The sequence below is a fragment of the Xenopus laevis genome, chromosome 9_10L (genome assembly GCF_017654675.1).
Source record: "Xenopus laevis strain J_2021 chromosome 9_10L, Xenopus_laevis_v10.1, whole genome shotgun sequence".
Taxonomy (NCBI): Eukaryota; Metazoa; Chordata; class Amphibia; order Anura; family Pipidae; genus Xenopus; species Xenopus laevis.
This window is the reverse complement of record NC_054387.1, coordinates 118,684,612-118,711,091: the sequence shown is the minus strand read 5'-3', so window position 1 is coordinate 118,711,091 and position 26,480 is coordinate 118,684,612. Positions and strand designations below refer to the sequence as shown.

Below are 26,480 nucleotides of genomic sequence, written 5' to 3'. Positions count from 1 at the left end.
TCTCGTGTGCATGCGCTTGCGGCGATGCGCATCGGCGAAAACTTTTTTTCTCAAATTTTTATATGTAGAGGGAGTCTGGCCCGGCGGGGGCCCACGAGGGTCGGGGCCCACCGGGTTTTTTCCCGGTGTCCCGCCGGGCCAGTCCAACACTGTGTACAAACCATATAGAAACCCACATGAAAATACTAAGTAGATGGTACCTAACCACAAGCAGAATTGCAAATTTTTCTCCAAACTATCCAAATGTATGTTGGAGACAATGTGGTCATCAGGGTACAGCGATCCATATGGGGTGGAAATGCGCGAAAGTGGTACCATTTTGGAACAAAGTCTTCAAAATAATCAAGGAGGTACTTAATCAAGATATACCGCAGGTGCCACAAGTAGCATTGCTCCAAATATATCCAACAAAAATTACAAAAGAAGAAAGATGCCTACTGTTTCAAATCTTCAACAAGGCAATAACTTTAATAGCTAAAACATGGAAACAGCCTGAGACTCCCACGACACAACAATTGTATACTCGGCTGAACACAAGGACAATGGAAATAATGTCAGAATCCGATACTGACAGGAGAACTAGATTCATTAAGATTTGGGAACCCTGGACTATCCATCAGATCTCCATGTCCACCCACACTCATGTTCACATCCCCTTAAGCATGTAGTGAGGGAGTCTACCTAGTCGGTTGAGAACTAGCTTTAATAGTGCTTTCTAACATTACATATGTAACTCTTACTGTTTGTTCTTGCAACAAATACCTTGTACTTACCTCTTTTTTTTTTTTCTTCCTTTTCTCTGTTTATTTTTGCATATATTATACAATAAAAGCAGAATTGAATTTAAAAAAAAATTAAAAATTTATTAGGACATCAGAGCAAGACCTCTTGCTCTGATGTCCTAATAAATTTTTCATTTTTTAATTGATTGATTCGTTATTTTGGGGGACACTCACATTTTTCTCTTTTGAAATGTTGACTTTAATGTAGAGATGCACCGAATCCACTATTTTGGATTCGGCCGAATTTGCATAAGCAAATTAGGGGTGGGAAGGGGTAAACATGTTTTACATCCTTGTTTTGTGACGAAAAGTCACGCAATTTCTCTCCTCGCCCCTAATTTGCATATGCAAATTCAGATTCGGTTTAGTCGGGCAGAAGGATTTGGCTGAATCCGAATCCTGCTGAAAAAGGCTGAATCCCGAACCAAATCCTGGATTCGGTGCATCCCTAGTATGATGTAGAGCATGATGTTCTGAAACAATTTGCAATTGATGTTAATTTTTTATTATTTGTGAGTTAATAAGCTTTTTATTCAGCAGGTCTCCAGTTGGCAATTTCAGCAATATGGTTGCTAAGGTCCAAGTTACCCTAGCAACCATGCTTTGATTTGAATAAAAGACTGAAATATGAATAGGAGAGGCCTGAATAGAAAGATGAGCATTTGTTTTTTAGATGGGGGTCAGGGACCCTCATTAGAAAGCTGTCCAGATTCGGAAGAAGAAGGCAAATAGTTCAAAAACTGTAACAAAGGAAGAGTGAAGGCAAACTGAAATGTTGGTTAGAATTTGCCATTTTATAATAAATTAGAAGTTAACACCTTAAGAGGGTGTTTTGCCTTTGAGTTGTTCGCCTTTTAACACTTTTTTTTTAGTTCAGTTGGTTTCAGATCATCCACCAGAAATATTTTTTCCAATTACTTTCTATTTATTTTTTGACTGTTTTTCTAATATTGAAGTGTAAAGTGTCATTTTTCATCTTCTAAAGCAGCTCTGGGAGGGGAAAGGATCAACAACTCTGTAACTGTTCTAAATTGAAACATTTAGTTGATACATTTCTCATCTTCGTCCCTGCTGACCAGAATCCCAGAGTTTCATTAAAGGCAGCTGTTAGAATTGATACAATAGTTGCTAATACTCCAGAGATGCTGCTGAGAAAATGTATCAACTATTGTAACGGTTCAGAATCTGCACCTGAATTACTGAGCTGCCAGACTCAAACACCATGGGAACCTTCAACTTTAAAGGGGAACTCCGGCTTCCAAACTAAAACTTGAGAAAGAGCCCACATAACACAGCAACTCCCTTATCGTGAAAAAGTATGAATAAATGCCATTTTCTATGCTGAAATCCAGCTGTGTAACAGTTCTTCTCTTTCTGCATCATTTGAAATCCTGGCAGGGAAGGAGGGACTAAACACTGATGTTACAAATTGTAACAACTTCTCCACAGCTTACAGACAACATGCAGGAACTACATAACCCACATTGCATTGCACTGGGATGTTCCGTTCCTTGGGTTCATTTACTGGCAGCTGGGTAAAGTGAAAAAAAAAAACAGGCCATGATTTTTGCCCGTAGCACCTTGAATTACAGTTAGTGCATGTGGCTGCAGGTCATTGGATTTTGGAATGGAGCACAAGGCAGCACTCTGTGAATACAGCACTTTCTGCATTTGACAACACTGTATTTATAAGGGACATGTGAGGGGAGGCACATATGTGACCCAGCTACCCATCTCCTAACGTTCCTTGTTATTTGGTAGGTGCAGGGGCAGCTGCTGAGAACAAGGTTGCATTGTGCATGCTGTTCCACCACATTTTGAATCCAGCACATGGTTCAGAGTACATTTATGCTCCAGACACAAGTGTTCTTGTTCTGAATGAATTATAAGGCATCGAAGCTTGCACCTGGGGCATTAATAAATTCAATACAATGGAAATCTCATTTGGTTTGTTGATCAGGAAGGCTCAAAAAATGTGTTGGTTTGCCCTAGGAAGCACATGTGCATCAAACAGAGAAACATCGATAAAACTCTTGCATAGAACCTATCTGGTACCATTGCGACTACATAAGATTTATCCATCTTGTGATCCTTAAAGGGATCCTGTCATCAGAAAACGTGGTTTTTTCAAAACGCATTAGTTTATTTTAGTAGATTTTTTTTATATTCAATTTTGAAATCTGACATGGGGCTAGACATTTTGTCAATTTCCCAGCTGCCCCTGGTCATGTGACTTGTGCCTGCACGTTAGGAGAGAAATGCTTTCTGGCAGGCTGCTGTTTTTCCTTCTCAATGTAACTGTCAAGACCGCCGGGAGCGCGAGGAGTCGCGTCCGCTCCCGGCGGCGAAGAATCCAAAATGGCGGCGCCCAGGCAACCCACGTGGGTTCCGACGCTGGCGCCGTGACGTCGGCGCGGCGGGCGCGCTGGCGCAAGGGCGCCAAATTCGAATATAAAAGGACGCCTGAGGCGCCAAGATGGCGCCCGAAAATAGGATTCTGTTCCCTGAGTATTCCTGGGTTCCCTTGCTGTTCCTCTGCTTTTCTGCCTGATTCCTTGTTGTGACCCCTTGCCTGGACCTGGACTTCGCTGATTCTCTGCCTGCCATTGACCCACTGCCTGGCCTTGGACTTTGTTTGTATTCTGCCTGTCTTTTGACCTGTGCCTGGACTTTGATTATTCTCTTGCCTTACCCCTGGATACCACGACCCTGATTCCTCGTGAGGGGCTTCCTCCTAGATCCGGACTACTCCCCAGAGGGGGCTCCCGGCTCCCTGACATTATTTTCGGGCCATGGATCCTTCTGAGGAAGCCACACCTCATGTCGGACGAGCGCTCCGCGGACTGGCATCCCGCATGGAGGACTACGAAAACCAGCAGGTTCGCATTGGGCAAGCACTCGATGTCCTGCTAGCTCAAGTGCCTTCTGCGCCCTCCACTGCTCCACCTACTGGAGATCCTCCCATGGCGGCAGCCCCTACGAACACAAGCTACCCGACAGGTGAGCCTCGCATTCCACCTCCCCCTCGTTTCAGTGGGGACCCACAAGCCTGCAGGGGATTTGCCACGCAATGCCAAATTCAATTTGAGTTCCAACCCACACAGTTTCCAAGTGAGCGTTCCAAGGTGGGGTATGTGATGTCTCGATTGGAAGGCAAGCCACTGGAGTGGGCAACGTCTCTTTGGGAGAAGAATTCCCCGCTGACTTTTGATGTTAAAGACTTTCTCCAAGCTTTTCGTATAGTCTTTGATGCTCCAGGTCGGGTTACGAACGCCCCTGCCCGTCTCTTGCAGCTCCGGCAGGGAAGCCGCAGTGTCAATGAGTATGCTATAGACTTCCGAACACTGATGGCGGAGACTTCCTGGTGTGATGACGCTTACAAGGCTGTATACTACCAAGGCCTATCCATCCGCATCAAAGATGATCTCGTCTCCAGAGAGACTCCTGACACCCTGGAAGGGCTGATCGCTCTATCCATTAAGGTGGACACTCGTCTCAGAGAGCACCAGGTGGAGAGAGAGCGCAGCAGACGATTTTCTCCCATGTTGGCCCCTCGCTTTCAAAGGCCGATTCTGCAAACACCCGCTGTTCCTGTGACTCATGTGTCGACGTCTCCCTTGGAGGAACCTATGCAAGTAGGAAAGACTCGCCTCTCCGAGCAGGAAAGACTCCGAAGACGTATGGCAGGTCTCTGTTTATACTGTGGTGGGCATTCCCATTTTGCCAACGCCTGTCCTGCCAAAGCCAAGAGTTTTGTACCCCGAGGTATGTCTCAGGTTTCTCATGTAGGGGGCATCACTCGAGGTCCTCAGGAGAAGTATCAAGAAAATTCACGCAGACTTCTCCTTCCTTTGCAGATTCACCTGGCAAGTAAGTCTATCTTCGAAAGGGCCTTCCTCGACTCCGGAGCGGATGGCAATTTCATGGATGCCTTTTTTGCCGAACGCATGAAGATTCCCCTGCTTCCATTGTCTTCACCCCTGCGAATTACCGCCATAGATGACAAACCCCTGGAGTTTGAATTCGTCACAAAGTTCACGGCGGAACTATCTGTACAAGTTGGGGCGCTGCATCAAGAAAAACTTTCATTCTTCATCATCCCCTGTCCTTCTACTCCAGTAATATTGGGTCTTCCGTGGTTACGTCTGCATAACCCCACCATAGACTGGTCCACTGGGCAGATCTCTCGTTGGAGTTTATTTTGCCTGCAACATTGCCTTCCGCCAAAACCCCTCGAGAAGGTGAATGTCTCCTCTGCGGAATTAAAGACTTTGCCCTCCACTTACAAGGGATTTTCCGATGTGTTTTGTAAAAAGTCTGCAGAGTTCCTTCCCCCACATCGCTCCTACGACTGTCCGGTTGAACTCCTGCCAGGAGCTATGCCCCCCAGAGGGCGCACCTACCCTCTCTCTCCTGCAGAGACTACCGCTATGAAGGAGTACATCCAAGAAAATCTCCAGCGGGGGTTTATCCGCCCTTCTACCTCTCCTGCAGGGGCTGGGTTCTTCTTTGTGGAGAAGAAGGACGGAGGCCTTCGGCCTTGTATAGACTATCGGGGTCTGAATAAGATCACCGTGAAGAACAGGTACCCCCTGCCCCTGATTGCTGAGCTCTTTGACCAGCTGAAAGGGGCAAAGATTTTCTCCAAGTTGGATCTCCGGGGGGCCTACAACCTCATTCGCATCCGGGAGGGTGACGAATGGAAGACGGCATTCAACACTCGGGATGGGCACTATGAATATCTCGTTATGCCCTTCGGCCTATGCAATGCCCCTGCCGTCTTCCAGGAGTTTGTTAATGATGTGTTCCGAGATCTCCTAGGAAGGTTCGTAGTCGTATACTTGGACGACATCCTGATCTTTTCCAAGGACCTTGAAAGTCATCGCTCCCAGGTGAAGGAGGTACTCTCTCGTCTGAGGAAGAACTCTCTCTTCGCCAAGTTGGAGAAGTGTGTCTTCGAGGTATCCAAGATCCCCTTCCTAGGATACATTATCTCTCCAGAGGGATTTGAGATGGACCCCGTGAAAGTGTCGGCCATCCAGGAGTGGCCTCTCCCTTTGAGTACCAAGGCAATCCAGAGATTCATCGGATTTGCTAATTATTATCGACAGTTCATCCGGGGGTTCTCTTCCCGCATTGCACCTATTCTGGCCCTCATCCGGAAAGGGGGTAAACCCGGCCTGTGGCCTCCATCTGCCATAGAAGCTTTTCAGTCCTTGAAAGAGGCCTTCACTTCCGCTCCTGTTCTCCGACATCCCAATCCTGCACTACCCTTCTGCATCGAAGTTGATGCTTCTGAAGTCGGAGCCGGAGCTATCCTGTCTCAGAGACACTCCACTGATGGGAAATTGCACCCCTGTGCGTTTTTCTCCAAGAAGTTCTCATCCGCAGAGCAGAACTATGATGTCGGGAATCGGGAACTCTTGGCAGTCAAGCTTGCCCTTGAAGAATGGCGTCACCTCCTGGAGGGCTCTGAAATTCCTGTCCAGATTTTCACAGATCACAAGAATCTGGAGTTTATACAGTCCCTCAAGAGGCTAAATCCCAGGCAAGCCAGGTGGGCCCTTTTCTTTTCCCGATTTAACTTTGTTTTGACCTATCGCCCAGGTTCCAAGAATCTGAAGGCCGACGCCTTGTCTCGTAGCTTCACTCCGGTGGACCGTGACCCTGAGAGGCAAGAACCAATCATTCCACCAGTCAAGATCATTGCCTCTCTGTATCCCCAATTTGCCGACCAGATTCTGGCTGGGCAGTCCTTGGCTCCTCAAGATACTCCGATTGGCATGGCCTTCGTCCCTCCAGAACTTCGCCTGGCCATCCTACAACAAACCCACTGCTCCAGGCAAGCTGGACATCCTGGTCCGGCCAAGACCCTTGAACTCTTGAGGCGCCTAGTCTGGTGGCCTGATATCCGCAAGGATGTAAAGGACTTTGTGGCTGCTTGTAATGTCTGCGCCACTTCTAAGCCTAGCCATTCCCGCCCCAGCGGGTTGTTACAGCCTTTGCCGGTTCCCTCTCGTCCATGGACGCACCTCTCTATGGACTTTATTGTCGAACTTCCTCCCTCCGGTGGGAATACGGTGATCTGGGTTGTTATTGACCGCTTCAGCAAAATGGCCCATTTCATTCCTTTGAAGAAGTTACCCTCTGCGGTGGAATTATCCCAACTCTTTATTAAGTACATCTTCCGCCTGCATGGTTTCCCGGTGGAGATCGTCTCCGACAGAGGCACCCAGTTTACCGCCAAGTTCTGGCGTTCCCTATGTAAAGATTTGGGAATAACACTTCAATTTTCGTCTGCCTACCACCCGCAGACGAATGGGGCAGCTGAACGTGTGAACCAAGCCTTAGAACAGTTCCTGAGGAGCCACGTGTCTCTTTGCCAGGACGATTGGTCTGACCTCCTCCCGTGGGCGGAGTTTGCTCATAATAATGCATGTCATTCCTCCACAGGAAGGTCTCCGTTTATGGTGGTGTATGGACAGCACCCTCAAGCCTTTCCTCAGGACTTCGTGTTGTCGGACGTCCCGGCTGCAGATGATCTGGCAGCCCATATGCTTGCTATTTGGGCTGCAACCAAGTCTAATCTGGAGAAGAGTGCTCTAGTCCACAAGACTTTCGCGGATCGCCGTAGAAGGCCCTCTCCTCCCTACAAGGTGGGTGATAGTGTCTGGCTCTCTTCCAGGAATATTCGCTTGAAGGTGCCATCTCCCAAGTTGGGTCCGAAGTTCCTGGGTCCGTTCCCCATCTTGGAGATAATTAACCCCGTAGCCATCAGACTTCAACTCCCACCAGAGATGAGAATCCCCAACGTGTTCCACGTCTCCCTGGTGAAGCCCACCATCTCTAACCGTTTCTCTGATGTCCAATCTCCTCCTCCTGCCGTCTCTGTGGAGGGTCAACAAGAATTCGAGGTGGAGAGAATCCTTGATTCCAGAATCTCCAGAGGGTCCCTTCAGTACCTCATCCATTGGAAGGGCTTTGGCCCCGAAGAATGCTCTTGGGAGGGACACCGTGATGTGCATGCTCCTCGTTTGGTAAGAGACTTCCACTCCAAGTTTCCCCAGAAACCAAGTCCTGGTGGTCCTGAGGCCCCCGGTGAGGGGGGGGTACTGTCAAGACCGCCGGGAGCGCGAGGAGTCGCGTCCGCTCCCGGCGGCGAAGAATCCAAAATGGCGGCGCCCAGGCAACCCACGTGGGTTCCGACGCCGGCGCCGTGACGTCAGCGCGGCGCGACGGTCGCGGGCGCGCTGGCGCAAGGGCGCCAAATTCGAATATAAAAGGACGCCTGAGGCGCCAAGATGGCGCCCGAAAATAGGATTCTGTTCCCTGAGTATTCCTGGGTTCCCTTGCTGTTCCTCTGCTTTTCTGCCTGATTCCTTGTTGTGACCCCTTGCCTGGACCTGGACTTCGCTGATTCTCTGCCTGCCATTGACCCACTGCCTGGCCTTGGACTTTGTTTGTATTCTGCCTGTCTTTTGACCTGTGCCTGGACTTTGATTATTCTCTTGCCTTACCCCTGGATACCACGACCCTGATTCCTCGTGAGGGGCTTCCTCCTAGATCCGGACTACTCCCCAGAGGGGGCTCCCGGCTCCCTGACAGTAACTGAATGTGTCTCAGTGGGACATGGGTTTTTCCTATTGAGTGCTGTTCTTACTGATCTACCAGGCAGCTGTTATCTTGTGTTAGGGAGCTGTTATCTGGTTACCTTCCCATTGTTCTTTTGTTTGGCTGCTGGGGGGGAAAAGGGAGGGGGGGTGATATCACTCCAACTTGCAGTACAGCAGTAAAGAGTGATTGAAGTTAATCAGAGCACAAGTCACATGACTTGGGGCAGCTGGGAAATTGACAAAATGTCTAGCCCCATGTCAGATTTCAAAATTGAATATAAAAAAATCTGTTTGCTCTTTTGAGAAATGGATTTCAGTGCAGAATGCTGCTGGAGCAGCACTATAAACCAATTCATTTTGAAAAAATTTTTTTTCCCATGACAGTATCCCTTTAAGGTCCCCATAGACGCAAAGATTTCTCTTGCCAAACGACCGATTTTAGGGAAGCCCGACCAATCCTTCGAAATTATTGTGCGGTTAGTGGGATTCGAACGATCGTACATCTTATGATTTTTCGGCCGACATCTGTCAAGAAATTGATCAGCCAGGTCGGTCCCAGTGCAATCTAGCTATGTTTGCAGGGCTAAGCAGGCAGCTCCCCTTTGTTTTCCTGGAAAATTGGTCTTTTTAGTTGATGGTAAATTCATATGATCGTTCCGAGAAGATCGTGGTCTCACGATCAGGATCTGATCTTTTAAAAATCTCAACATCTATGGCCAGCTTTACTGTTTTAGAAGATGCCAAGAGAATGGATCAATGCTTCATACATGGTGGAATTGTAGAGTAGTCTTCAAGTTTTGGGATTATGTTAAACAACTACTATCTAAAATACTGCATACTGATTTCCCTAAAGACCCGACTAATATGCTCCTAGGTATAAAACCTAATAGATTTTCCAGTCCAGCTCACAGATAGTCCCAACATATCCTTACGGCCGCAAGACTGATCATTGCACGCAACTGGAAAAAGGCTACTATACCTTTGTCTATGCTAAAAGCAAAAATCATAGACATAGCAGCCAACGAGAAAATGACATATATGCTACAAAATGATATGGAAGCTTATGATAGAATCTGGTTGCCTCGGTTATCATACGAAAATGACCCTCTGCTCTTTTCAGCGTTGCACGTATGAATGGTCAGTTAAGGTAACTTGTAGAACAAATGTTTTCGATATCAGATACTACCTCTCCTACATGTATCTATCTATTATATTGTGAAACCCAGCCGCCCTACTTTACTTAAATTTATTTTATTTCATTTATCTCATGCCATTTTATGTTTATATGCTTGAAAAACCCAAGCAATGTTATGTGAAAAAAAAATATTTTTCTTTGGAAAATTAATAAAACATTTCAGTAAAAAAATAAATAAATAATAAAAAAAAGTCGGTTTGGCTGAAACCAAAGCAAATATAATTTTATATATAGCCTGTCTAACACTAACAATGGAACAGTAGTGACTGATGTTCCTGCCTGGTTCTGACTGTCTTTACATGCATTACTTGTTCTGTTACAGTCATACAAGATCTCTCCCCTAATTGGCCGTCAGTGCTGGGCTTTGGGTTCCATTTAGTGAATCCAACCCCACAGTGTGGAAACCTATGGATTAGACAGATCAATTGATGTGAACTTGTTAACTGGCTAGAGTTTTTAATGGAATGGGTTAATTGCACGGAAATGGGGATGTACCCACTCCTTCATGGCACAGGTATGGGACCTGTTATGCAGAATGCTCTGGACCTGGGGTTTTCCAGATAACAGATCTTTCCGTAATTTGGTTCTTCATACCTTGTCTGCTTGAAAACCATGTAAATATTAAATAAACCCAATAGGCTGGTTTTGCTTCCACTAGGGATTAATTATATCTTAGTTTGAATCAAGTACAAGGTACTGTTTTATTGTTACAGAGAAAAATAATTTGGATTATTTGGATAAAATGGAGTCTATAGGAGACAGGCTTTCCATAATTTGGAGCTTTCTGGATAATGGGTTTCTAGATAACAGATCCCGTACCTGTATATGATAGATGTGACAAAGTAAATTCAATAGGGATAATCCCCGTAAAGACCCTTTATTTTAATTTTATACGTAGGCTGTGGTTTTAATTAGGGATGCACCGAATCCGGGATTCTGTTCGGGATTCTGCCAGGATTCTGCCCTTTTCAGCAGGGCGTATGCAAATTAGGGGCCGCAAGGGCAATCATGTGACTTTTTGTCATAAAACGAAGTAAAAAATGTTTTCCCGCTTCTAATTTGCGTATGCAAATTCGGATTTGGTTCAGTATTCGGCCAAATCCAAAATAGTGCATTTGGTGCATCCCTTCATTATATATTAATGCATTTATTATGGGTATATTTGTTACTATTAGGGATGCACCGAATCCACTATTTGGGATTTGGCCCGAATCCCCTAATCCCTTTTAAAAGATTCGTCCGAATACCAATCTGAATCCTAATTTGCATATGCACATTAAAAATGGTAAAGGAAAAATTGGAAAAAGAATGTTTTACTTCCTTGTTTTGAGACAAAAAAGTCTGTGATTTCCCTTCTCATACATAATTTACATATGCAAATTAGGATTCGGTTCGGCCACACACAAGGATTTGGTCGAATCCGAATCCTGCTGAAAAAGGCCGAATCCCGGATTCGGTGCATCCCTAGTTACTATCATCGAACAAATGTTTTTCGGGCCTTGAAAATATAACCTGTTTACTGTTTGAGCCAGTGTTCTCTCTAAATTCTCATCCCTGCTTTGTGTATTTGTAGTTGTGTCTAGAAATTGTCAACCCCTAGTTAAATGATAACAGGGAAGTCTGATAGAGTCTATGAGGAAGTCACTAGAAAAGTACCCAAACCATATGTGATTTTCTTTTCCTAACTTTAATTTCACCGCAGATCTGCCACTATTCCATGCAATCATGCAGTGTGTGCTTTCTGCTGGGTAGTATGCACTTTGAATTCACCACAGATCGGACATTATTCCATGCAGTGTGTGCTTTCTGCTGTGTAGTGTGTCAGTGAGTGGTTTTCTCTGTTGCACAGGCATTGACAGAGGATGCAACGTGGGCGTTCGAGCAAAACACAAACTGCCATGTGCATCATTCTGTCTGATCACAGCCTGTGCAACAGAAATATATTCAGCCCCATCATCCAGCCGAACAGAAAGCACACTCTGTATGGAGAACTGCCAGACCTGTGGTGAGTTTACAGTACACTAAGGGGCCGATTCACTAACTTCGAGTGAAGGATTCGAAGTAAAAAAAACTTCGAATTTCGAAGTATTTTTTGGGCTACTTTGACCATCGAATGGGCTACTACGACCTTCGACTACGACTTTGAATCGAAGGATTCGAAGTAAAAATCGTTTGACTATTCGACCATTCGATAGTCGAAGTACTGTCTCTTTAAAAAAAACTTCGACCCCCTAGTTCGCCATCTAAAAGCTACCGAAGTCAATGTTAGCCTATGGGGAAGGTCCCCATAGGCTTGCCTAGCTTTTTTTTGATCGAAGGATATTCCTTCGATCGTTGGATTTAAATCCTTCGAATCGTTCGATTCGAAGGATTTAATCGTTCGATCGTACTATCTGCGCTAAATCCTTCAACTTCGATATTCGAAGTCGAAGGATTTCAATTCCCAGTCGAATATCGAGGGTTAATTAACCCTCGATATTCGACCCTTAGTGAATCAGCCCCTAAGGCTTGCAATTTAAATCAAGGATCCAAGTAAAAGTGACGTAACTAATAATTGTTTTTTTTACTTGTACAGGCTGACTCTTGGCTGCAGCAATGGCCAAACAGATGGGTAAAGATCCTGGCCTGAAGGAAAAGGTTAAAATGTTATTTGGACTGGCCCCTTCACGAGGAAAAGCCAAACCTTCAGAGTGGAAACATCCGGAATATGTCATTACTTCAGAATTAATGAAGGTAAATTCAATTTTTGTGCGCTGGGCTGACCGTTAATGGGGTTACATGACGTAATACACTTTTACTACAGATCTTTGATCTATTTTTGTGAATATCACTGTTTATATTTAAATGTATGACTATACACGTCACAATTTTTACGTCACTGCGGGTTCCCGCCACACACCAGTATTTGTGTGGGGGTTTGATATAAGTCTCTACTTTGAGAAAGGCTACGGATGCAGCCGAAACATTAGTTTGTGCCGTCTAATAGTCTAATAAATTATATTTTATATAATTCTAAGAATTGCGAGGCTGGGTTATTATTATGGTATTGTTATGTGTAGGACCATGAGAGCAGAATTCTAAGTACATGATAGGTTACTCTGGGGATTGTTCACCCCCGGTATGTCTGTGGAAGGAGTTGTAGTTTATAACCGCAGGGTAATTTTGTGCTCCGATTCAGACCATAGCAGTGCACCTTAATTGTGGCTAAATTAACACCTCTCCCTGACGGTTCTGCTTGTTACTTTCTACAGAGCCGATTCCCATGGGTCCAAATAGTTTTATATAAAGACTTTGCTTTATTTTGCCTACAGGAGCTGAGCCCTGAGTCTGCTCTCCACATTCGTCTCCGTGCAATTAATCAGGTCTGTGAGCTTGCAAAGACAAAAAAATTTGAAGAGGTACGTATGAACTCTTGCACTTAAATAATATTCCCCAATCGTCCCTATACAGTCACCTAAACATTTATTCTAACTAAAAAAAAAAAAGTATTGCCCATTCTAGCTGCATTTGGCTTTGGCACAGTATACTCGCATGTTTTTAGAATCCTGAGAAATGAGTGTGAATGTCACATGCTGCTAGTCACAACCTGAACTTCTTGTGTTATTGGGAGGCTCAAACATAATTTTCCTTGCTGAATGTTTACACTGAGAGTACATTATTTATTAGGAGAACTCTGGGTATCTGAGTGTCTGGGGAGTGATCAATTGTTTATTTTTGTTTTAACTTGAAAAGAACAGGGACTATAGGCATAATAAAAACAGTTGTATTATACAGAGAGAATGCCCCTAGAAATAAGCAGTTGTGGGTGGCATATAGAGGTCACATTTCTCAAATCTATGTTGAAAGTTGGGGCACTTGAGCTTCTAACATGCTCACAATCATTTAGATCAGGGGTCCCCAAACTTTTTTTGGCCCGGGGACCAAAAATTTTTTTCCCAAGGACCGGGGAGTCGGGAGGGGTCAGGTAGGGGGTCAGCGTCAAATTTGGGTGCGTCGGCGTCCAATTCGGGTGCACCGCATTCATTATTTGGCGTCCCAGTTCAGGACTGTCTGGCCCGTGGCGCCTGTGGTTGGGGACCCCTGATTTAGATAGTTCCAGTGAAGACTTAAAGTATAACTAAACCCTAAGAAGATGGGGAGCTACTGGAGCATCTTCAGAGGCACAGATCTTTATTGCTAAAGGGCTGTGGTTTTTATGGACTGGTATAGAAACCCAAAACATAATGTACAACATTTATAGCCTACTTCTCAAGTTAAGCTTTAGTTCTCATTTAAACTATAGTATCATAATTAGAACAGCCCTCACAGCTGAAGATAGATGGAGGTTAGTGTTGGTAAATTCAGTGACCTGGAAAGACTCCTTTGGGTAGGCTGCATTTCCAAGTGTCACATTGTCGTCTTGGTGCCAGAATAAGGGAGATTGTCACTTAAAGGCGTTGGTCACCTTTAATTTAACTTTTAGTATGATGTAGATGGTGATATCTGAGACAATTTGCAATTGCTTTTCATTTTTTATTGCTTAAGGTTTTCGAGTTATGTAGCTTTTTATTCAGCAGCTCTTCAATTTGCATTACAAACAATCTGGTAGCTAGTGTCCAAATTACCCTAGCAACCATGTATTAATTTGAATAAGAGACTGGAATGTGAATAGGAGAGCACCTTACTAGAAAAGTGAGAAATAAAAATTAGCAATAACAATAAATTTGTAAGTATTTGCTAATTAGATGGGGGTCAGTGACGCCCATTTGAATGCTGGAAAGAGTCAGAAGAAAAAGGCAAATAATATTAAAACTTAATAAAAATAAATAATGAAAACCAATGGAAAAGTTGATTAGAATTAGCCATTCTACTACATACTAAATGTTTACCTTAAGGTGAACCACCACTTTAAACACTGTTGCAGATTGTCACACAAGTATGGGAGCAAAATCCGGGTCCTTTAGAACATTCAACTCTTTGAGAGGGATGAAAAAGGGAAAGGTTTGCTTAGTAGGCTTTTTAGACTTTTTAAGCACTTCTAGGACACATCAGGGCTAACACCTTATCGGTTGCTATAAGTCACTAGACCTAATCATATCTTGTGATTTGTTCCCCTTTATAGAATTAAAAACACAATCACTATCACAATATAACTAAGCAGGCTTATTCATCATTTACAATAACAGGGAATAACTAAGGATCAATGGCAAGAAATTACTATAACCCTTTTTTTTTTGTCCCACACTTGCAGCACGCAGTAGAAGCAATTTGCCAAGCAGTGAGTGACTTGCTGCAGCCTGAACAGCCAGTAGAAGGTCGACTTCATGTTCTGCACTTACTGAAGGCCATTATTTTGGGGCAGGTAATTCTACAGATAGGCGTCAAAATTGGAGTGATGCCTTACCAGTGATGTTGCTCATAGCAACCAACAAGATCTTTGCTTTTGTTTTCTAAATCTAATTGCTGATTGGTTGATCTGGGTAACATCACTGCACAGCATGATAAATATTCCCATTAGTGTTTACCAGGGATGGAGCGACAATTAAATTCAAGCAAATACCGAATCCTCCTCAAAATCCAGAAACAATCCAAACCCAAGTCTGCATATTTAAGTTTGAGAAAATAAGAAATGACATCAATTGTAAACAAAAAATTGTTGCATCTAGTATTCCAGTCACATCAATTAAAAGGTTCGGTTTGGCTGAATTGTCAGTATTCATCCGAATCCTGCAAAAGAAGTGCAGATTTGGTGCATCCCTCTCTTAATCGGCAATTCTGTGCAGTCAAGCAATGTTTCTGAATCTTGGTGTTATTTTCCCCAGGGTGAAAGACTTGGTGTCCTTCGTGCCCATTTTTTCCGAGTCATAAAAGATTATCCTTCAAAAGAGGATGTTGCAGAGCGACTGGAAGTTTTTAAAGCTCTAACCGACAATGGGCGAGAAATTGCTTATCTAGAGGAAGAGCTTGGTATGTTTATTTTATGAAATGCTGGCCTCTAATGTTCAATAAAGGTGTCCAATTGGCATACATTAGATTGTTTTAAAGGGCATATAAAGGCAAAAAAATAAAATCCCATTTTTACTTTCTTTAATGAAAAAGAAACCTATCTCTGATATACTTTAATTAAAAAATGTGTACCGTATTTATAAGAAACCTGACTGCATGCAGTGAAATTCTCCCTTCATTTACTGCTGTGGATAGGAATTGTCAGACGGTCCCTAACTGCTCTGCTGGGAAACAATCATACTTATGAACAGCAGGGGGAGCCCCAGACTTACTTCCCAGCAATGCAGAACTCAAGCAGCTTTGTTTGTTTCCCTGTAGAGCAGTTGATGACTTTGTAGAGAGAAACTGGGATTCTATTTGGAGGATTATTTTGCTGCAGCCGCTGGTTCTGCAGAGTTGGAGACAGTTTGTATTAAACAATACAAAAACTATAAAATCCACATTAGATTACATGACAACACAGGACCCAGTACAGTCTGTATATTCTGATTATTAATCAGTCTTGCTGTATCAGCTTCTGGCAGATATTATTTGACTTGTGCTGTTTTGATTATTTATGACAATCCCTGAGCATGTGCACGGTCTTGGTCTTTCAAAGATGTTTAACAAAGTTACAAGGTGGTGGCCCACTGTGGCCAACTTTGAAAGCATAAATCATTTGTTTTATTAGGCTTCTGATGCAGTAAGTTTAGTATACAAAATACATCATTTCTAGCCTTATTCTATTTTACTTCCCCTTTAAGAAAGGGTTAGCACGTAAAAAAATAAAAGGTTATGCTCTTATAAAGACAGGAAGGATTTTTTCTACTTTTAAGGAAAACTGGAGGCTTCTTCTTCAGATTTTTTTACCTTCTTCTGGATCAGGCTGTGCTGGGCACCATCACTTTAGATCAGAATGGCAGTGAACTTCTCAAAGCAGTCAAAAGTATTCTGGCCAGCTGATATAGGTCTGGTTAGAGAATAATTCAATAAAGCAAGGGATATGCAGAGACTGAGCAAGATTTATTGGTGTCTTGGTATTTGTGCTCTCATATGAAAGTTATTATGAGCTTGTCCGTTATTTGATTTACCCAGCACTTGGGTTAAAGCAATAGCTTGCAGGAACCACTAGCAAGATGTATCTCGGACCTCTGTATCCATTTTTAATGCGTGACCTCCAAGGTGCACACTGGTAACACTGCTGTTGATCTCTCTTTAGCTGCCTTTGTCCTCCAGTGGATGGATATAGGTTTGACTCCGGATTTCTTGATGGTTTTGGTTAACCTGGTTAAGTTCAATAGCTGTTACTTGGAACACTTTATTGCTCCAATGGTGCAGTAAGTACAAAATCTGATTTTAATGTAAAAAAAAAAATGATTCCTCCCCTCCTTAATGTGTTTAGAAACCTAAACATTTATTTTCTCTTGTTTTAGGATGATATGTCTCCTCTGTAATCGTACTACATCTCCTTATGATATTGAGGTTGGTATAGAACTAAATCCGCTCATTTTAAAGAATTGAATGTTTTATTATATTCTAAAAGACAACATTATTTACTGGTGTCACGTATTGGGTAGCTGGGACCAGCTTTCTGCAGGTAAAGCAGCCCACGGCACAATCGCAACTCATGAGAATGTGGTTTCTTGCCAGAGGTTTATTTTCACTTGCAACAAATAAACAAAATAAACAGTTCAAAATAAAATCCTTTGCTCTTAAAGGGGACCTGTCACCTACACCAGAAAATGCCTCGGGTAGACATAAACCGCTCGGGCTGGATTAGCAATTCCGGAACCACTCTGTTAGAAACCTGGGAGATATGTAAGCTCTGGACTTTCCCAGGTATCCTGATCGTGACCTCACCACACTGGTTATAAAATTGATATTTATATACATTGTAATTATTTACACCCTGTTGCTGACTCTGTAAACTGTTCTAAATGATACATTTAGTTGATACATTTCTTGTATTTGTCCCTGCTGAGCAGAATCCCTGAGTTCATTAAAGGCAACTGCTGGAAATGATACAATAGTTGCTAATATTCCACAGCTCCTGAAAAATGTATGAACAGATGTAGAAAATTGTAACAGTTCAGAATCTGCAACACTGAGCTGCCCGACTCAAACACCAGTTTCCAGGCAAGAACATTAAAGGGGACCCGTCACCCAAAAATATTATTCACAATCTTATTATATATCACGTTAGTCAAGCAAAATAAACTTTATTTACACTGTATAAATTATTTGAATCTTGTTTCCTTCAGTCTGGGAATTCATAATTATAACAAGCAGGCAGGAGCCATTTTGTGGACACTGTTATTAAGACAAGCCTTGTATCATCTCAGAATCTTGTTTGTGCACCAGAATGGGGACCTGATGTCCATCCCCATGCCCTGGCTACACAATTATACTGTGAAGGGAACGGGGAATGTGTGGAGGTCAGTGACATCTAAGAAGTGCTAAATGGAAAGTAAAAGTAATTTCCTGCTCCACCTCTATGCCTTAAGCTGGCCATAGGTGCAAAAATCCGACTATGCGAATCATCGTACGATCGGGCTTCCCCATCTCCCGACCTGCCACTAACCATTCCGATCAAATAAAGGACAAAAGAACAGATCAGCCGATGTTCTAACCCTACAGCAATCGTACTAAAGTTATGTCCGACCAAAGCTAGTGACAGTCTCCCACTGAAAATCGTCTGATCGGCAATACATGCAGAGATATTACCCACAGCCGACCGAAATCTTTTAACCTGTCCGATCAACCACACGACTGATCTCCGCTGGATGAAAAATGTCGGGACTCTCCACACACGGTCCGAAAATTGTACGAATCCTCGATTCGTACGAACTGATGTGTGCGTCTATGGCCAGCTTAGAGGCCTAGAGGAGGGGCAGACAAAAATTAATTGACAGCCGAGATTTTTAAATGAGCTTACAGCAGCTATGAATGCTTTAATAAAAAATAGAAATTTGTTTTAATGTTTAATTTGAAAAGGACTTTAATTATACAGATTTTTATGTCTTGGTGATGAGTCCACTTTAAACTTTCACTTTGGAAAAACAGGAAAAAAAAGAAAGGACTTGAAAAAAGTATATTTCTGATGAACAATCTGAAAACAACTGAACTGAAAAAAGTGTTGGGAAGGTGAACATGATGGTCTGTGTGTTCTCTCAGAGCTAAAGACAGAACTTTGCCCATTAATTGGATGATGTGACTTTTAAGTGTGCCTTTGATTTGTTTGTGTGCACCGTGAATCGTATGATCCCATTTAGGATTACCCAATGTCACATACTGCCAAAAAGAGTATATTTTTATTAATATGGTTTTTTTAGATGAAGCAGGGTCTTACTCTTTTTTTTATGAATTATATTTTTATAGAGACATATGTTGTTTGGGGATATAGTTTTTCTTTAAGGAGTATATGGGTTCAGCTCACAAGAGGGAAGTAGTATTAAGGGGCCGATTCACTAAGGGTCGAATATCGAGGGTTAATTAACCCTCCATATTCGACTAGGAACTAAAATCCTTCGACATCGAAGTCGAAGGATTTAGCGCAGATAGTACGATCGAAGGATTATTCCTTCGATCGAACGATAAAATCCTTCGAATCGAACGATTCGAAGGATTTAACGCCAACGATCGAAGGAATATCCTTCGATCAAAAAAAGTTAGGCAAGCCTATGGGGACCTTCCCCATAGCTAACATTGACTTCGGTAGCTTTTAGATGGCGAACTAGGGGGCCGAAGTTTTTTTAAAGAGACAGTACTTCGACTTATTGAATGGTCGAATAGTCGAACGATTTTTACTTCGAATCCTTCGATGGTCGAAGTAGCCCATTCGATGGTCGAAGTAGCCCAAAAAAAACTTCGAATCCTTCACTCGAAGTAAGTAAATCGGCCCCTAATAGTCTAAGCTATATTTCAGTCAGTTCTATATTTAATTTGTCCCCTCCACCATTATTTAAATATCATCTGCTTGCATTGTCCCCGACCAAAGCTAAGATCTTCCTCTTTTTGCAGGTTTCCTTGAAGGTTCTGGATGCAGTGGTCTGCTATAACTGCCTTCCATCTGAGAGTATACCCATATTTGTTATAACCCTGTGCCGCACAATAAATGTTAAGGAGCTGTGTGAACCATGCTGGAAGGTTTGTCATTCAGAGATGTCTAGTTCAATTGTAGCGCTTCTTGAAATTCAGCAAAAGAGAGTGACGCTGAGACTGTAATATATAGGTCATTTAGAGACTGTCAGTAGTAGCTTAGTAGACTCTGCTAACATAAAGTATTTGGTTTGTTAATAATGATTTTGTGATATTGTCTTAGGTAAATGTTTTTTTTTTTCTCTGTAGCTCATGCGAAACCTTCTGGGCACCCATCTAGGTCATAGCGCCATTTATTCAATGAGTCGTATAATGGAGGATAGGTATGAAACATTTAAAAGTGTATCCTGGCCAGAGATCTATAACGGGCAGAGTTTATGCTAGGGCAGCAGCTAATCACCCGGTAGCATTTACTGGTGTAAATCAGATTATTAAAGGAAATATCTGGTTGCTGATGGTTACTAGACCTAGGCCTCTGCTTAGATTAAATGTGATGATCAATGTTTTGTCTTCCGCTATTTGCTCCAGATGATAGCAGCCACTAAATGCTCTGTTTTGGCACGTCACAGTATACAGACTTTTTTTTATCTTTATAGATAATTGCCTTTTATTGGTGTTCTAGTTAAGTGATCGAACATGTGCAAATCTGTACTGTTTCCAGTTCTGTCTCTATATTAAAATCCTGACAGTGGCGTGTTCCTTTAAAGGGATCTGGCAGCTCAGTCCTTCTAAAGCACAAGACCCCCAGATAATAAATAGACAATAAACAAGGTAAATGTTGTTTCATGAAAAATGTGCTTCTTTTGTGAAAATCTGAATTGGTTATTTTGTAGAGTCCATATGGAAGATGCCCCTTTGCTGAGAGGAGCCGTGTTCTTTGTTGGGATGGGTCTCTGGGGAGCTCACAGACTGTTCTGCCTGAAGAACTCGCCAATCTCTGTTCTCCCATCTTTCCTTAAGGTAATGATGTGTATGGATACTAATAATATTCAAAGTTTTTAAAACATTAACATACAAAAATTGTAACGTTTGCATTCATGCTATGGAAGCAACTTTTTTTTATAATATAGCTGCCATTGATGTTCTTTCGAAGCTATACATTTGTATACAGGTTGTTAAAGGATAAGTAAACCTTAAAAATAAGTGAATACCTAGATATTAAGGGAGACATGTACTGTTAATATGAATGAATTTTGTTACAACAGCACCACCTGCTGGTCATTTTCCGACCAGTCTGTCCACCAAGTAGTCAAGGAAGTTGTTGAGAGAAAGAAAGAGGCTGCTCTGATGTTCTTCTACTTAGGAAAGATTTGAGAGGTTTCTATTGTTTTCCCTGACCCTAAGCAGAAGAACATCAGAGCAGCCTCTTTCTTTCTCCTGACAACTTCTTTGACTTCTTGGTGGACAGACTGGTCGGGAAATGACCAGCAGGTGGTGCTGTTGTAATAAAATTAATTCATATTAACAGTATATGTATCCTTTAATATCTTGAAATTAAGAAAAAATAAATAATGAATGTACCCTCATTAATTTTACATTTACTTATTTTTAAAGTTTACTTATCCTTTAAACCAGCACACAATGAATTGTGTCACTATCAAGGATCAGGACAGTTTTTAGCTATACTCTTGTCACACATAATGTGCCCAGCACTTCCCAGTAAGTACCTTCACTTTTGTGGTTTGATTTATGATCAGTGGTTAAACAACTTCTATGTTTAATAAAGATTATCTATTTATTGTTATGATCCTTTTTCAAATAGCGATTACACATTCTGCAATGTTTTATATCATTTATATATCTATCATTTTCATCAGTCCCTGCTTCAGCTTACAGTCTTATGTCCCTATCTTTGTGGGCCCTCATGATCATTTGATACTGAACAATAGTCACACTGAAGAATTTATCCACTTATTACAGTTGTTCTAATTTTCCATGGTTAATTGTATTTGTTTATTTGATTAATTACACTTCCTCTTTTTCGCGATCAGGCTATGAACTGTAACAATGCCGTTGTCTCCTATGAAATTGTTCTGTCGGTCACACGGCTAATCAAGAAGTACGGCAAGGATGTGCAGGCTGCCACGTGGGATGTCCTCCTGGATATCATCGAGCGCTTATTCCAGCAGCTTCAGGTACTTGGTAAATATGTATAAACCTGGTGTGTTCAGTAACTTTGCATTTATTGTGTCAAACAAGGGCAACGTTTCGGGGGCTGGCCCCTTCGTCAGGTGATGTGAAACGTTTTGCTTGTTTGACACAATAAACACATAGGGGTCTGTCCCCTTTTGCATCCATCTCTGTGTGCCGGTTCCTCATTTGTTTGTTTCCTGTGGATCCAGGGGAGTGCCGTCTCCCTAGAGGACTGAGTCCACTGACTGAGTATCACAGGAAGGCCAGCGAGTGCATACGAAATTTACTTTGACCAGTGTTCAGTAACTTTTACATAAATATTTTAAACTATACACAGGGATGTAACTTCATAGCCCTCATAGCCCCCCAGAGAAAAAAATGTTTTCCTCCAACAATTAGAACGCCACCATTGCTGCCGATAGCACCCATCACACTTGCCCTGATCATGTTTATGCGTTAAAGCAATTGCTACCAGCAAATCGGCACTGGGTGCTATTACAGAGGATCTCCTATAGGCACAAGCATGTCTGTGAATGAGGTTTTATTCCCAGTAACTCCCCATCTTCTTTTCTGCTGATTCACTGCACATGCTCTGTGCTGCTGTCACTTACTGACTCACAATATAAAGTACACATAGAATAGAAATGTCACAATATAAGGCTGATTAGTAATTAATACAGATAATTACTACATGGCAGCACAGACACCAGTGCAATCAGCATCAGAATTTAATAATCAGCCCTGTAGCATCAGCTTATATTACAGAGGAACCTCATTTTCTGCTAATTCATTGCACATTACTAAGCTTAGGGACCCACTCACAATATACAGTACACATAGAATAGAAATGTCACAATATAAGGCTGATTAGTAATTAATACAGATAATTACTACATGGCAGCACAGACACCAGTGCAATCAGCATCAGAATTTAATAATCAGCCCTGTAGCATCAGCTTATATTACAGCCAACCTCATTTTCTGCTAATTCATTGCACATTACTGAGCTTAGGGACCCACTCACAATATACAGTACACATAGAATAGAAATGTCACAATATAAGGCTGATTAGTAATTAATACAGATAATTACTACATGGCAGCACAGAAACCAGTGCGACTAGCATCAGAATTTAATAATCAGCCCTTTAGCATCAGCTTATATTACAGACCAACCTCAATTTCTGCTTGATAATTTGCTGAGACCCCTAAGCTTAGCTTCTCAACAGCTGCTCAGAGCGCACTGAGCATGTGAGTGTTGCAGACACTTTCCAAGATGGTGACCCCCTGTGACAAGTATGAAGTCCTGGATCATTGCTGCTACTGAGAAGCTGAAACTTTAGGCTGGTGCAATAAGTTCAGTATATTAAATATGGTATTTTTAGATATTAATTTTTAGGGCTTAGTTCTCCTTTAAATCTTTTAAGACCTACAAGAAAAAAAACGTAATAAAGCTAAAATATGAAATTAGATTATTTCACCACTACAGTGTGGTGTCGGTTGCACTGTAAGGTTTTCTATTGCATGAGTACATAGTCATCCTTACATACGCAGAAGTCAAGTCAATGTTTTGTAAATCATGTGCCACTTGATGTTGTCAGATGCTGCGAAGTCAGGAATTAAAGGCTACAGTACACAATCTCCTGACCACCACAGAGGAACTTTATAACCAGAACGAATTCCATGGAGACGAAGAGAGATTTTTCGAGCTGGTTGAAAAAGGGGCAGATGAAAGACCTGTGAGTTCCATTAGTTTGACCTGTTCTATTATTACTTAATTATATTATTATTAAACTGTTCTATAGGAAATCAATTAAAAGTCTTAAAATCTTATACTGATCAACAGCAGATTTTAATTATTGTGTTAGTTTCTGAAAAACCACTGCAGTTGCTTTGTAGCTGTGTAACACCAATGTGGGGTCTATTAAAATTGTGTCCCATTCTTGCCCCTCTAATATCCATGGAGTACTGAACCAGTACGTAGACACTCAGGGTCATTTTCTGTATCACATAATCAATAGGCCAAGCATAAGAGAAAGTAAGCTGTAGTCTTGCTTGTAGAGGTTACAGTGGGTGGGAGCTTAACCCCATGTCTAACTTACAGAACTTTTTTTTTTTTTTTTTAAAGGAGAAGGAAAGCTACCAATGCAGTTTATTGCCAATAGATTAGCCACAACAGTGCGAGCTAGAACACCATTTTTGTTCTTTAGAATGCTTTTCCATACCTGAGTAAACAGCTCTAGACCCTGTATCTGTTTGTTGATACTTTGTTGATACTGTTTGTCAGATTACAGTGGGGAGGCAGGAGAGGGAGAGGAGCAAACTGAGCATGCTCAAGCCCTAGCCTTGAGGTTTATGCTGAAAACAGGAAGTCTGATACTGAAGCCCATGAGTACACAATAGAAGGAAAGAAATGCTGTGTCTCTTTTGACAGAGGACTCAGAGCAACATTTATAAATACCTTCCTGATAAAGCTTACTTCATTTTAACCTTTCCTTCTCCTTTAAAGGAGACATTTTGTGTAAAAAAAATAAGAACATACCAGTGCAAATACAAGAATTGTGCTTCAAAAAAAGTAGTGTTTCTCTGTCGTCTTTAGGGGGACACAGGGACCGATGGGGTTAAGCTCCATCCTCCAGGAGGCAGGACACTTGAAGTAATTAAAGTGGGCGTGCCAGGTTAGGCTTAACCCCACACACTGTACTCAGACTTCAGTTTTTTAAGTGTCCTGCTACCTGGAGGATGGACATCTCTATCTCTGAGAGAAATCTACGGTCAGTCTGTGACTGACACCAGGGGTGACACCTAAGGCAGGATTACCTGTACTTATATGGTTAGCCCCCTACGCGAGGACATCCACCGGGGTCATAACTCTAGCCTGTGGGCTATACAGACCACCCAGACGTATGCCTGTTCTAATTCTAGCGCAGAGGGTCTGGCCGGTGTGAGGGGGGGGTAAGTGACTACATATATGTTATATAATGTATGTTCACTATGTCTGCTGATTCTGCATGACTTTGTCTCCGGTGACCCCCTTCACCCCCAACACCCCCCCCCCCGCTCACCCGCCCGCCCGCCCGTCCGTCGCCTCACTGACTAGCCTTACCTTACTCTCCCTTAGTAGTGTGGGTGGAGGAAGATAGGAGGAACCCAGCGAGGGAACGTCTAGCGTTCCAGCGCTGCTCAAATGGCGGCTGTCTGCTTCTTCGGCGGGCTGTATTACAGCACGCGCCGAGTGGAACGCATGATGCGTTCCAGCGGCCATTTTGGGTTTTCCTCGGCGGGCTGTTACACGCGCGCGCCGAGTGGAACGCATGTGCGTTCCAGCGGCCATTTTGGGTCTTTTCCCGCGGCTCAGCAGCGCTACACAGCACAGCTCTTGTCTGGTGACGGCACAGGTTGGCTACCCCACACCCTCTACATAGGATGGCAGAAGGTAGGCCAGGGGGGCTATTCAGCAGGGCGGGGGGACGAGTCCCCACAGCACAGGTGAATTTTTTTGTGTGTGCTAAGTGTCAACAAAAATTTCAGGGGGCACAGGGTGAGTCGCTTTGCAGAACTTGCACCAGGGGGCAGCTATTGTCTCTGAGGCTCTACCAGAAACACAAGCTGAAGATACAGTGCAAGGCACTTCTCAGGAATTATCTCATGGGCCAGCAACAGACCCACTCCCTCCATTATGGGCATTACAGTTGTCACAGTCACTGGCTTCTCTTCAGGGATTGCCAGCCATTGCTGATAATCTAGGAAAGGCGCTGGCTAAATTTTACCACAAATCCGGTGGTAAACGCAAACGTCCTGATGACGAAAAAGCAGATTCTGTTACTCACAATTTTTCTGAGGATTCCTCTATTGAACAGGGTTCTTCCCAGTCAGAGGGAGAAATACCGGCATCTATTGCTTCTTCTGATGATGAGCAAGAAGAACAAGATGAGGCAAGGGAAAAGGATAGCCTTCATGATGTTGAGGGCATTATTAAAGGGGTACTCGATGTACTTAACATTTCACCGAAGTCTAAAACAGGGGAGACAAAATCTCTTTTCAAACGACAGCATAAATCTACAGTCTGTTTTCCTGAACATGATCAGTTACTAGGGATCATTCAAGAGGAGTGGGACGCTCCTGAAAGGAAGTTTCAAGCTACTAAGAAATTCACAAAGTCCTATCCCTTCTCTAAAGAGCTTATTGATAAGTGGTCTAACCCCCCGGTGGTCGACGCACCAGTGTCAAGACTTTCTAAATCTACCACGCTGCCAGTCACTGACGCAGCGGCATTCAAGGATCCATCTGACAAAAGACTAGAAGGTTTTTTAAGGGCAATATATTCCTCAGCAGGATCTACACTGCGGCCCTGTTTGGCTTTAGCATGGGTCTCAAGAGCCATTCAGGCTTGGTCCGAGTCACTCGTCAAGGACATTCAGGGTGGTGTTCCCCGAACTGATCTTCTGTCCTCTGCACAAGCAATTGCGGAAGCATCAAGCTATCTTTGTGATACTTCCTTGGATGCCTCACAGCTTACTTCACGTACTTCGGCTCTGTCAATAGCAGCACGCAGAACGCTTTGGCTGAAGAATTGGTCAGCGGACATTAGTTCCAAGAAGTCCTTAACTTCTCTTCCGTACAAGGGCCAACGATTATTTGGCGAGGAACTCGAGAAGATTATCTCACAAGCGACAGGTGGTAAGAGCACCTTCC

At 42.9% G+C, this 26,480-nt stretch overlaps 1 protein-coding gene across 6 annotated transcripts in view; it reads left to right on the top strand.

The window, feature by feature from the left end:
• tsc2.L (TSC complex subunit 2 L homeolog) overlaps nt 1-26,480 on the top strand; it is a 70,366-nt gene that overhangs the window by 4,182 nt on the left and 39,704 nt on the right. For all 6 annotated transcript variants that reach the window (XM_041577516.1, XM_041577515.1, XM_018236582.2 and 3 more), the window contains exons 2-12: nt 12,166-12,323; nt 12,902-12,988; nt 14,821-14,931; nt 15,392-15,536; nt 16,774-16,891; nt 16,988-17,036; nt 19,575-19,700; nt 19,902-19,975; nt 20,486-20,612; nt 21,644-21,787; nt 23,387-23,524. In XM_041577516.1, coding sequence (XP_041433450.1) covers nt 12,186-12,323; nt 12,902-12,988; nt 14,821-14,931; nt 15,392-15,536; nt 16,774-16,891; nt 16,988-17,036; nt 19,575-19,700; nt 19,902-19,975; nt 20,486-20,612; nt 21,644-21,787; nt 23,387-23,524 — 1,257 coding nt within the window. In that variant the 5' untranslated portion in view covers nt 12,166-12,185. The remainder of the gene's footprint in view (nt 1-12,165; nt 12,324-12,901; nt 12,989-14,820; nt 14,932-15,391; nt 15,537-16,773; nt 16,892-16,987; nt 17,037-19,574; nt 19,701-19,901; nt 19,976-20,485; nt 20,613-21,643; nt 21,788-23,386; nt 23,525-26,480) is intronic.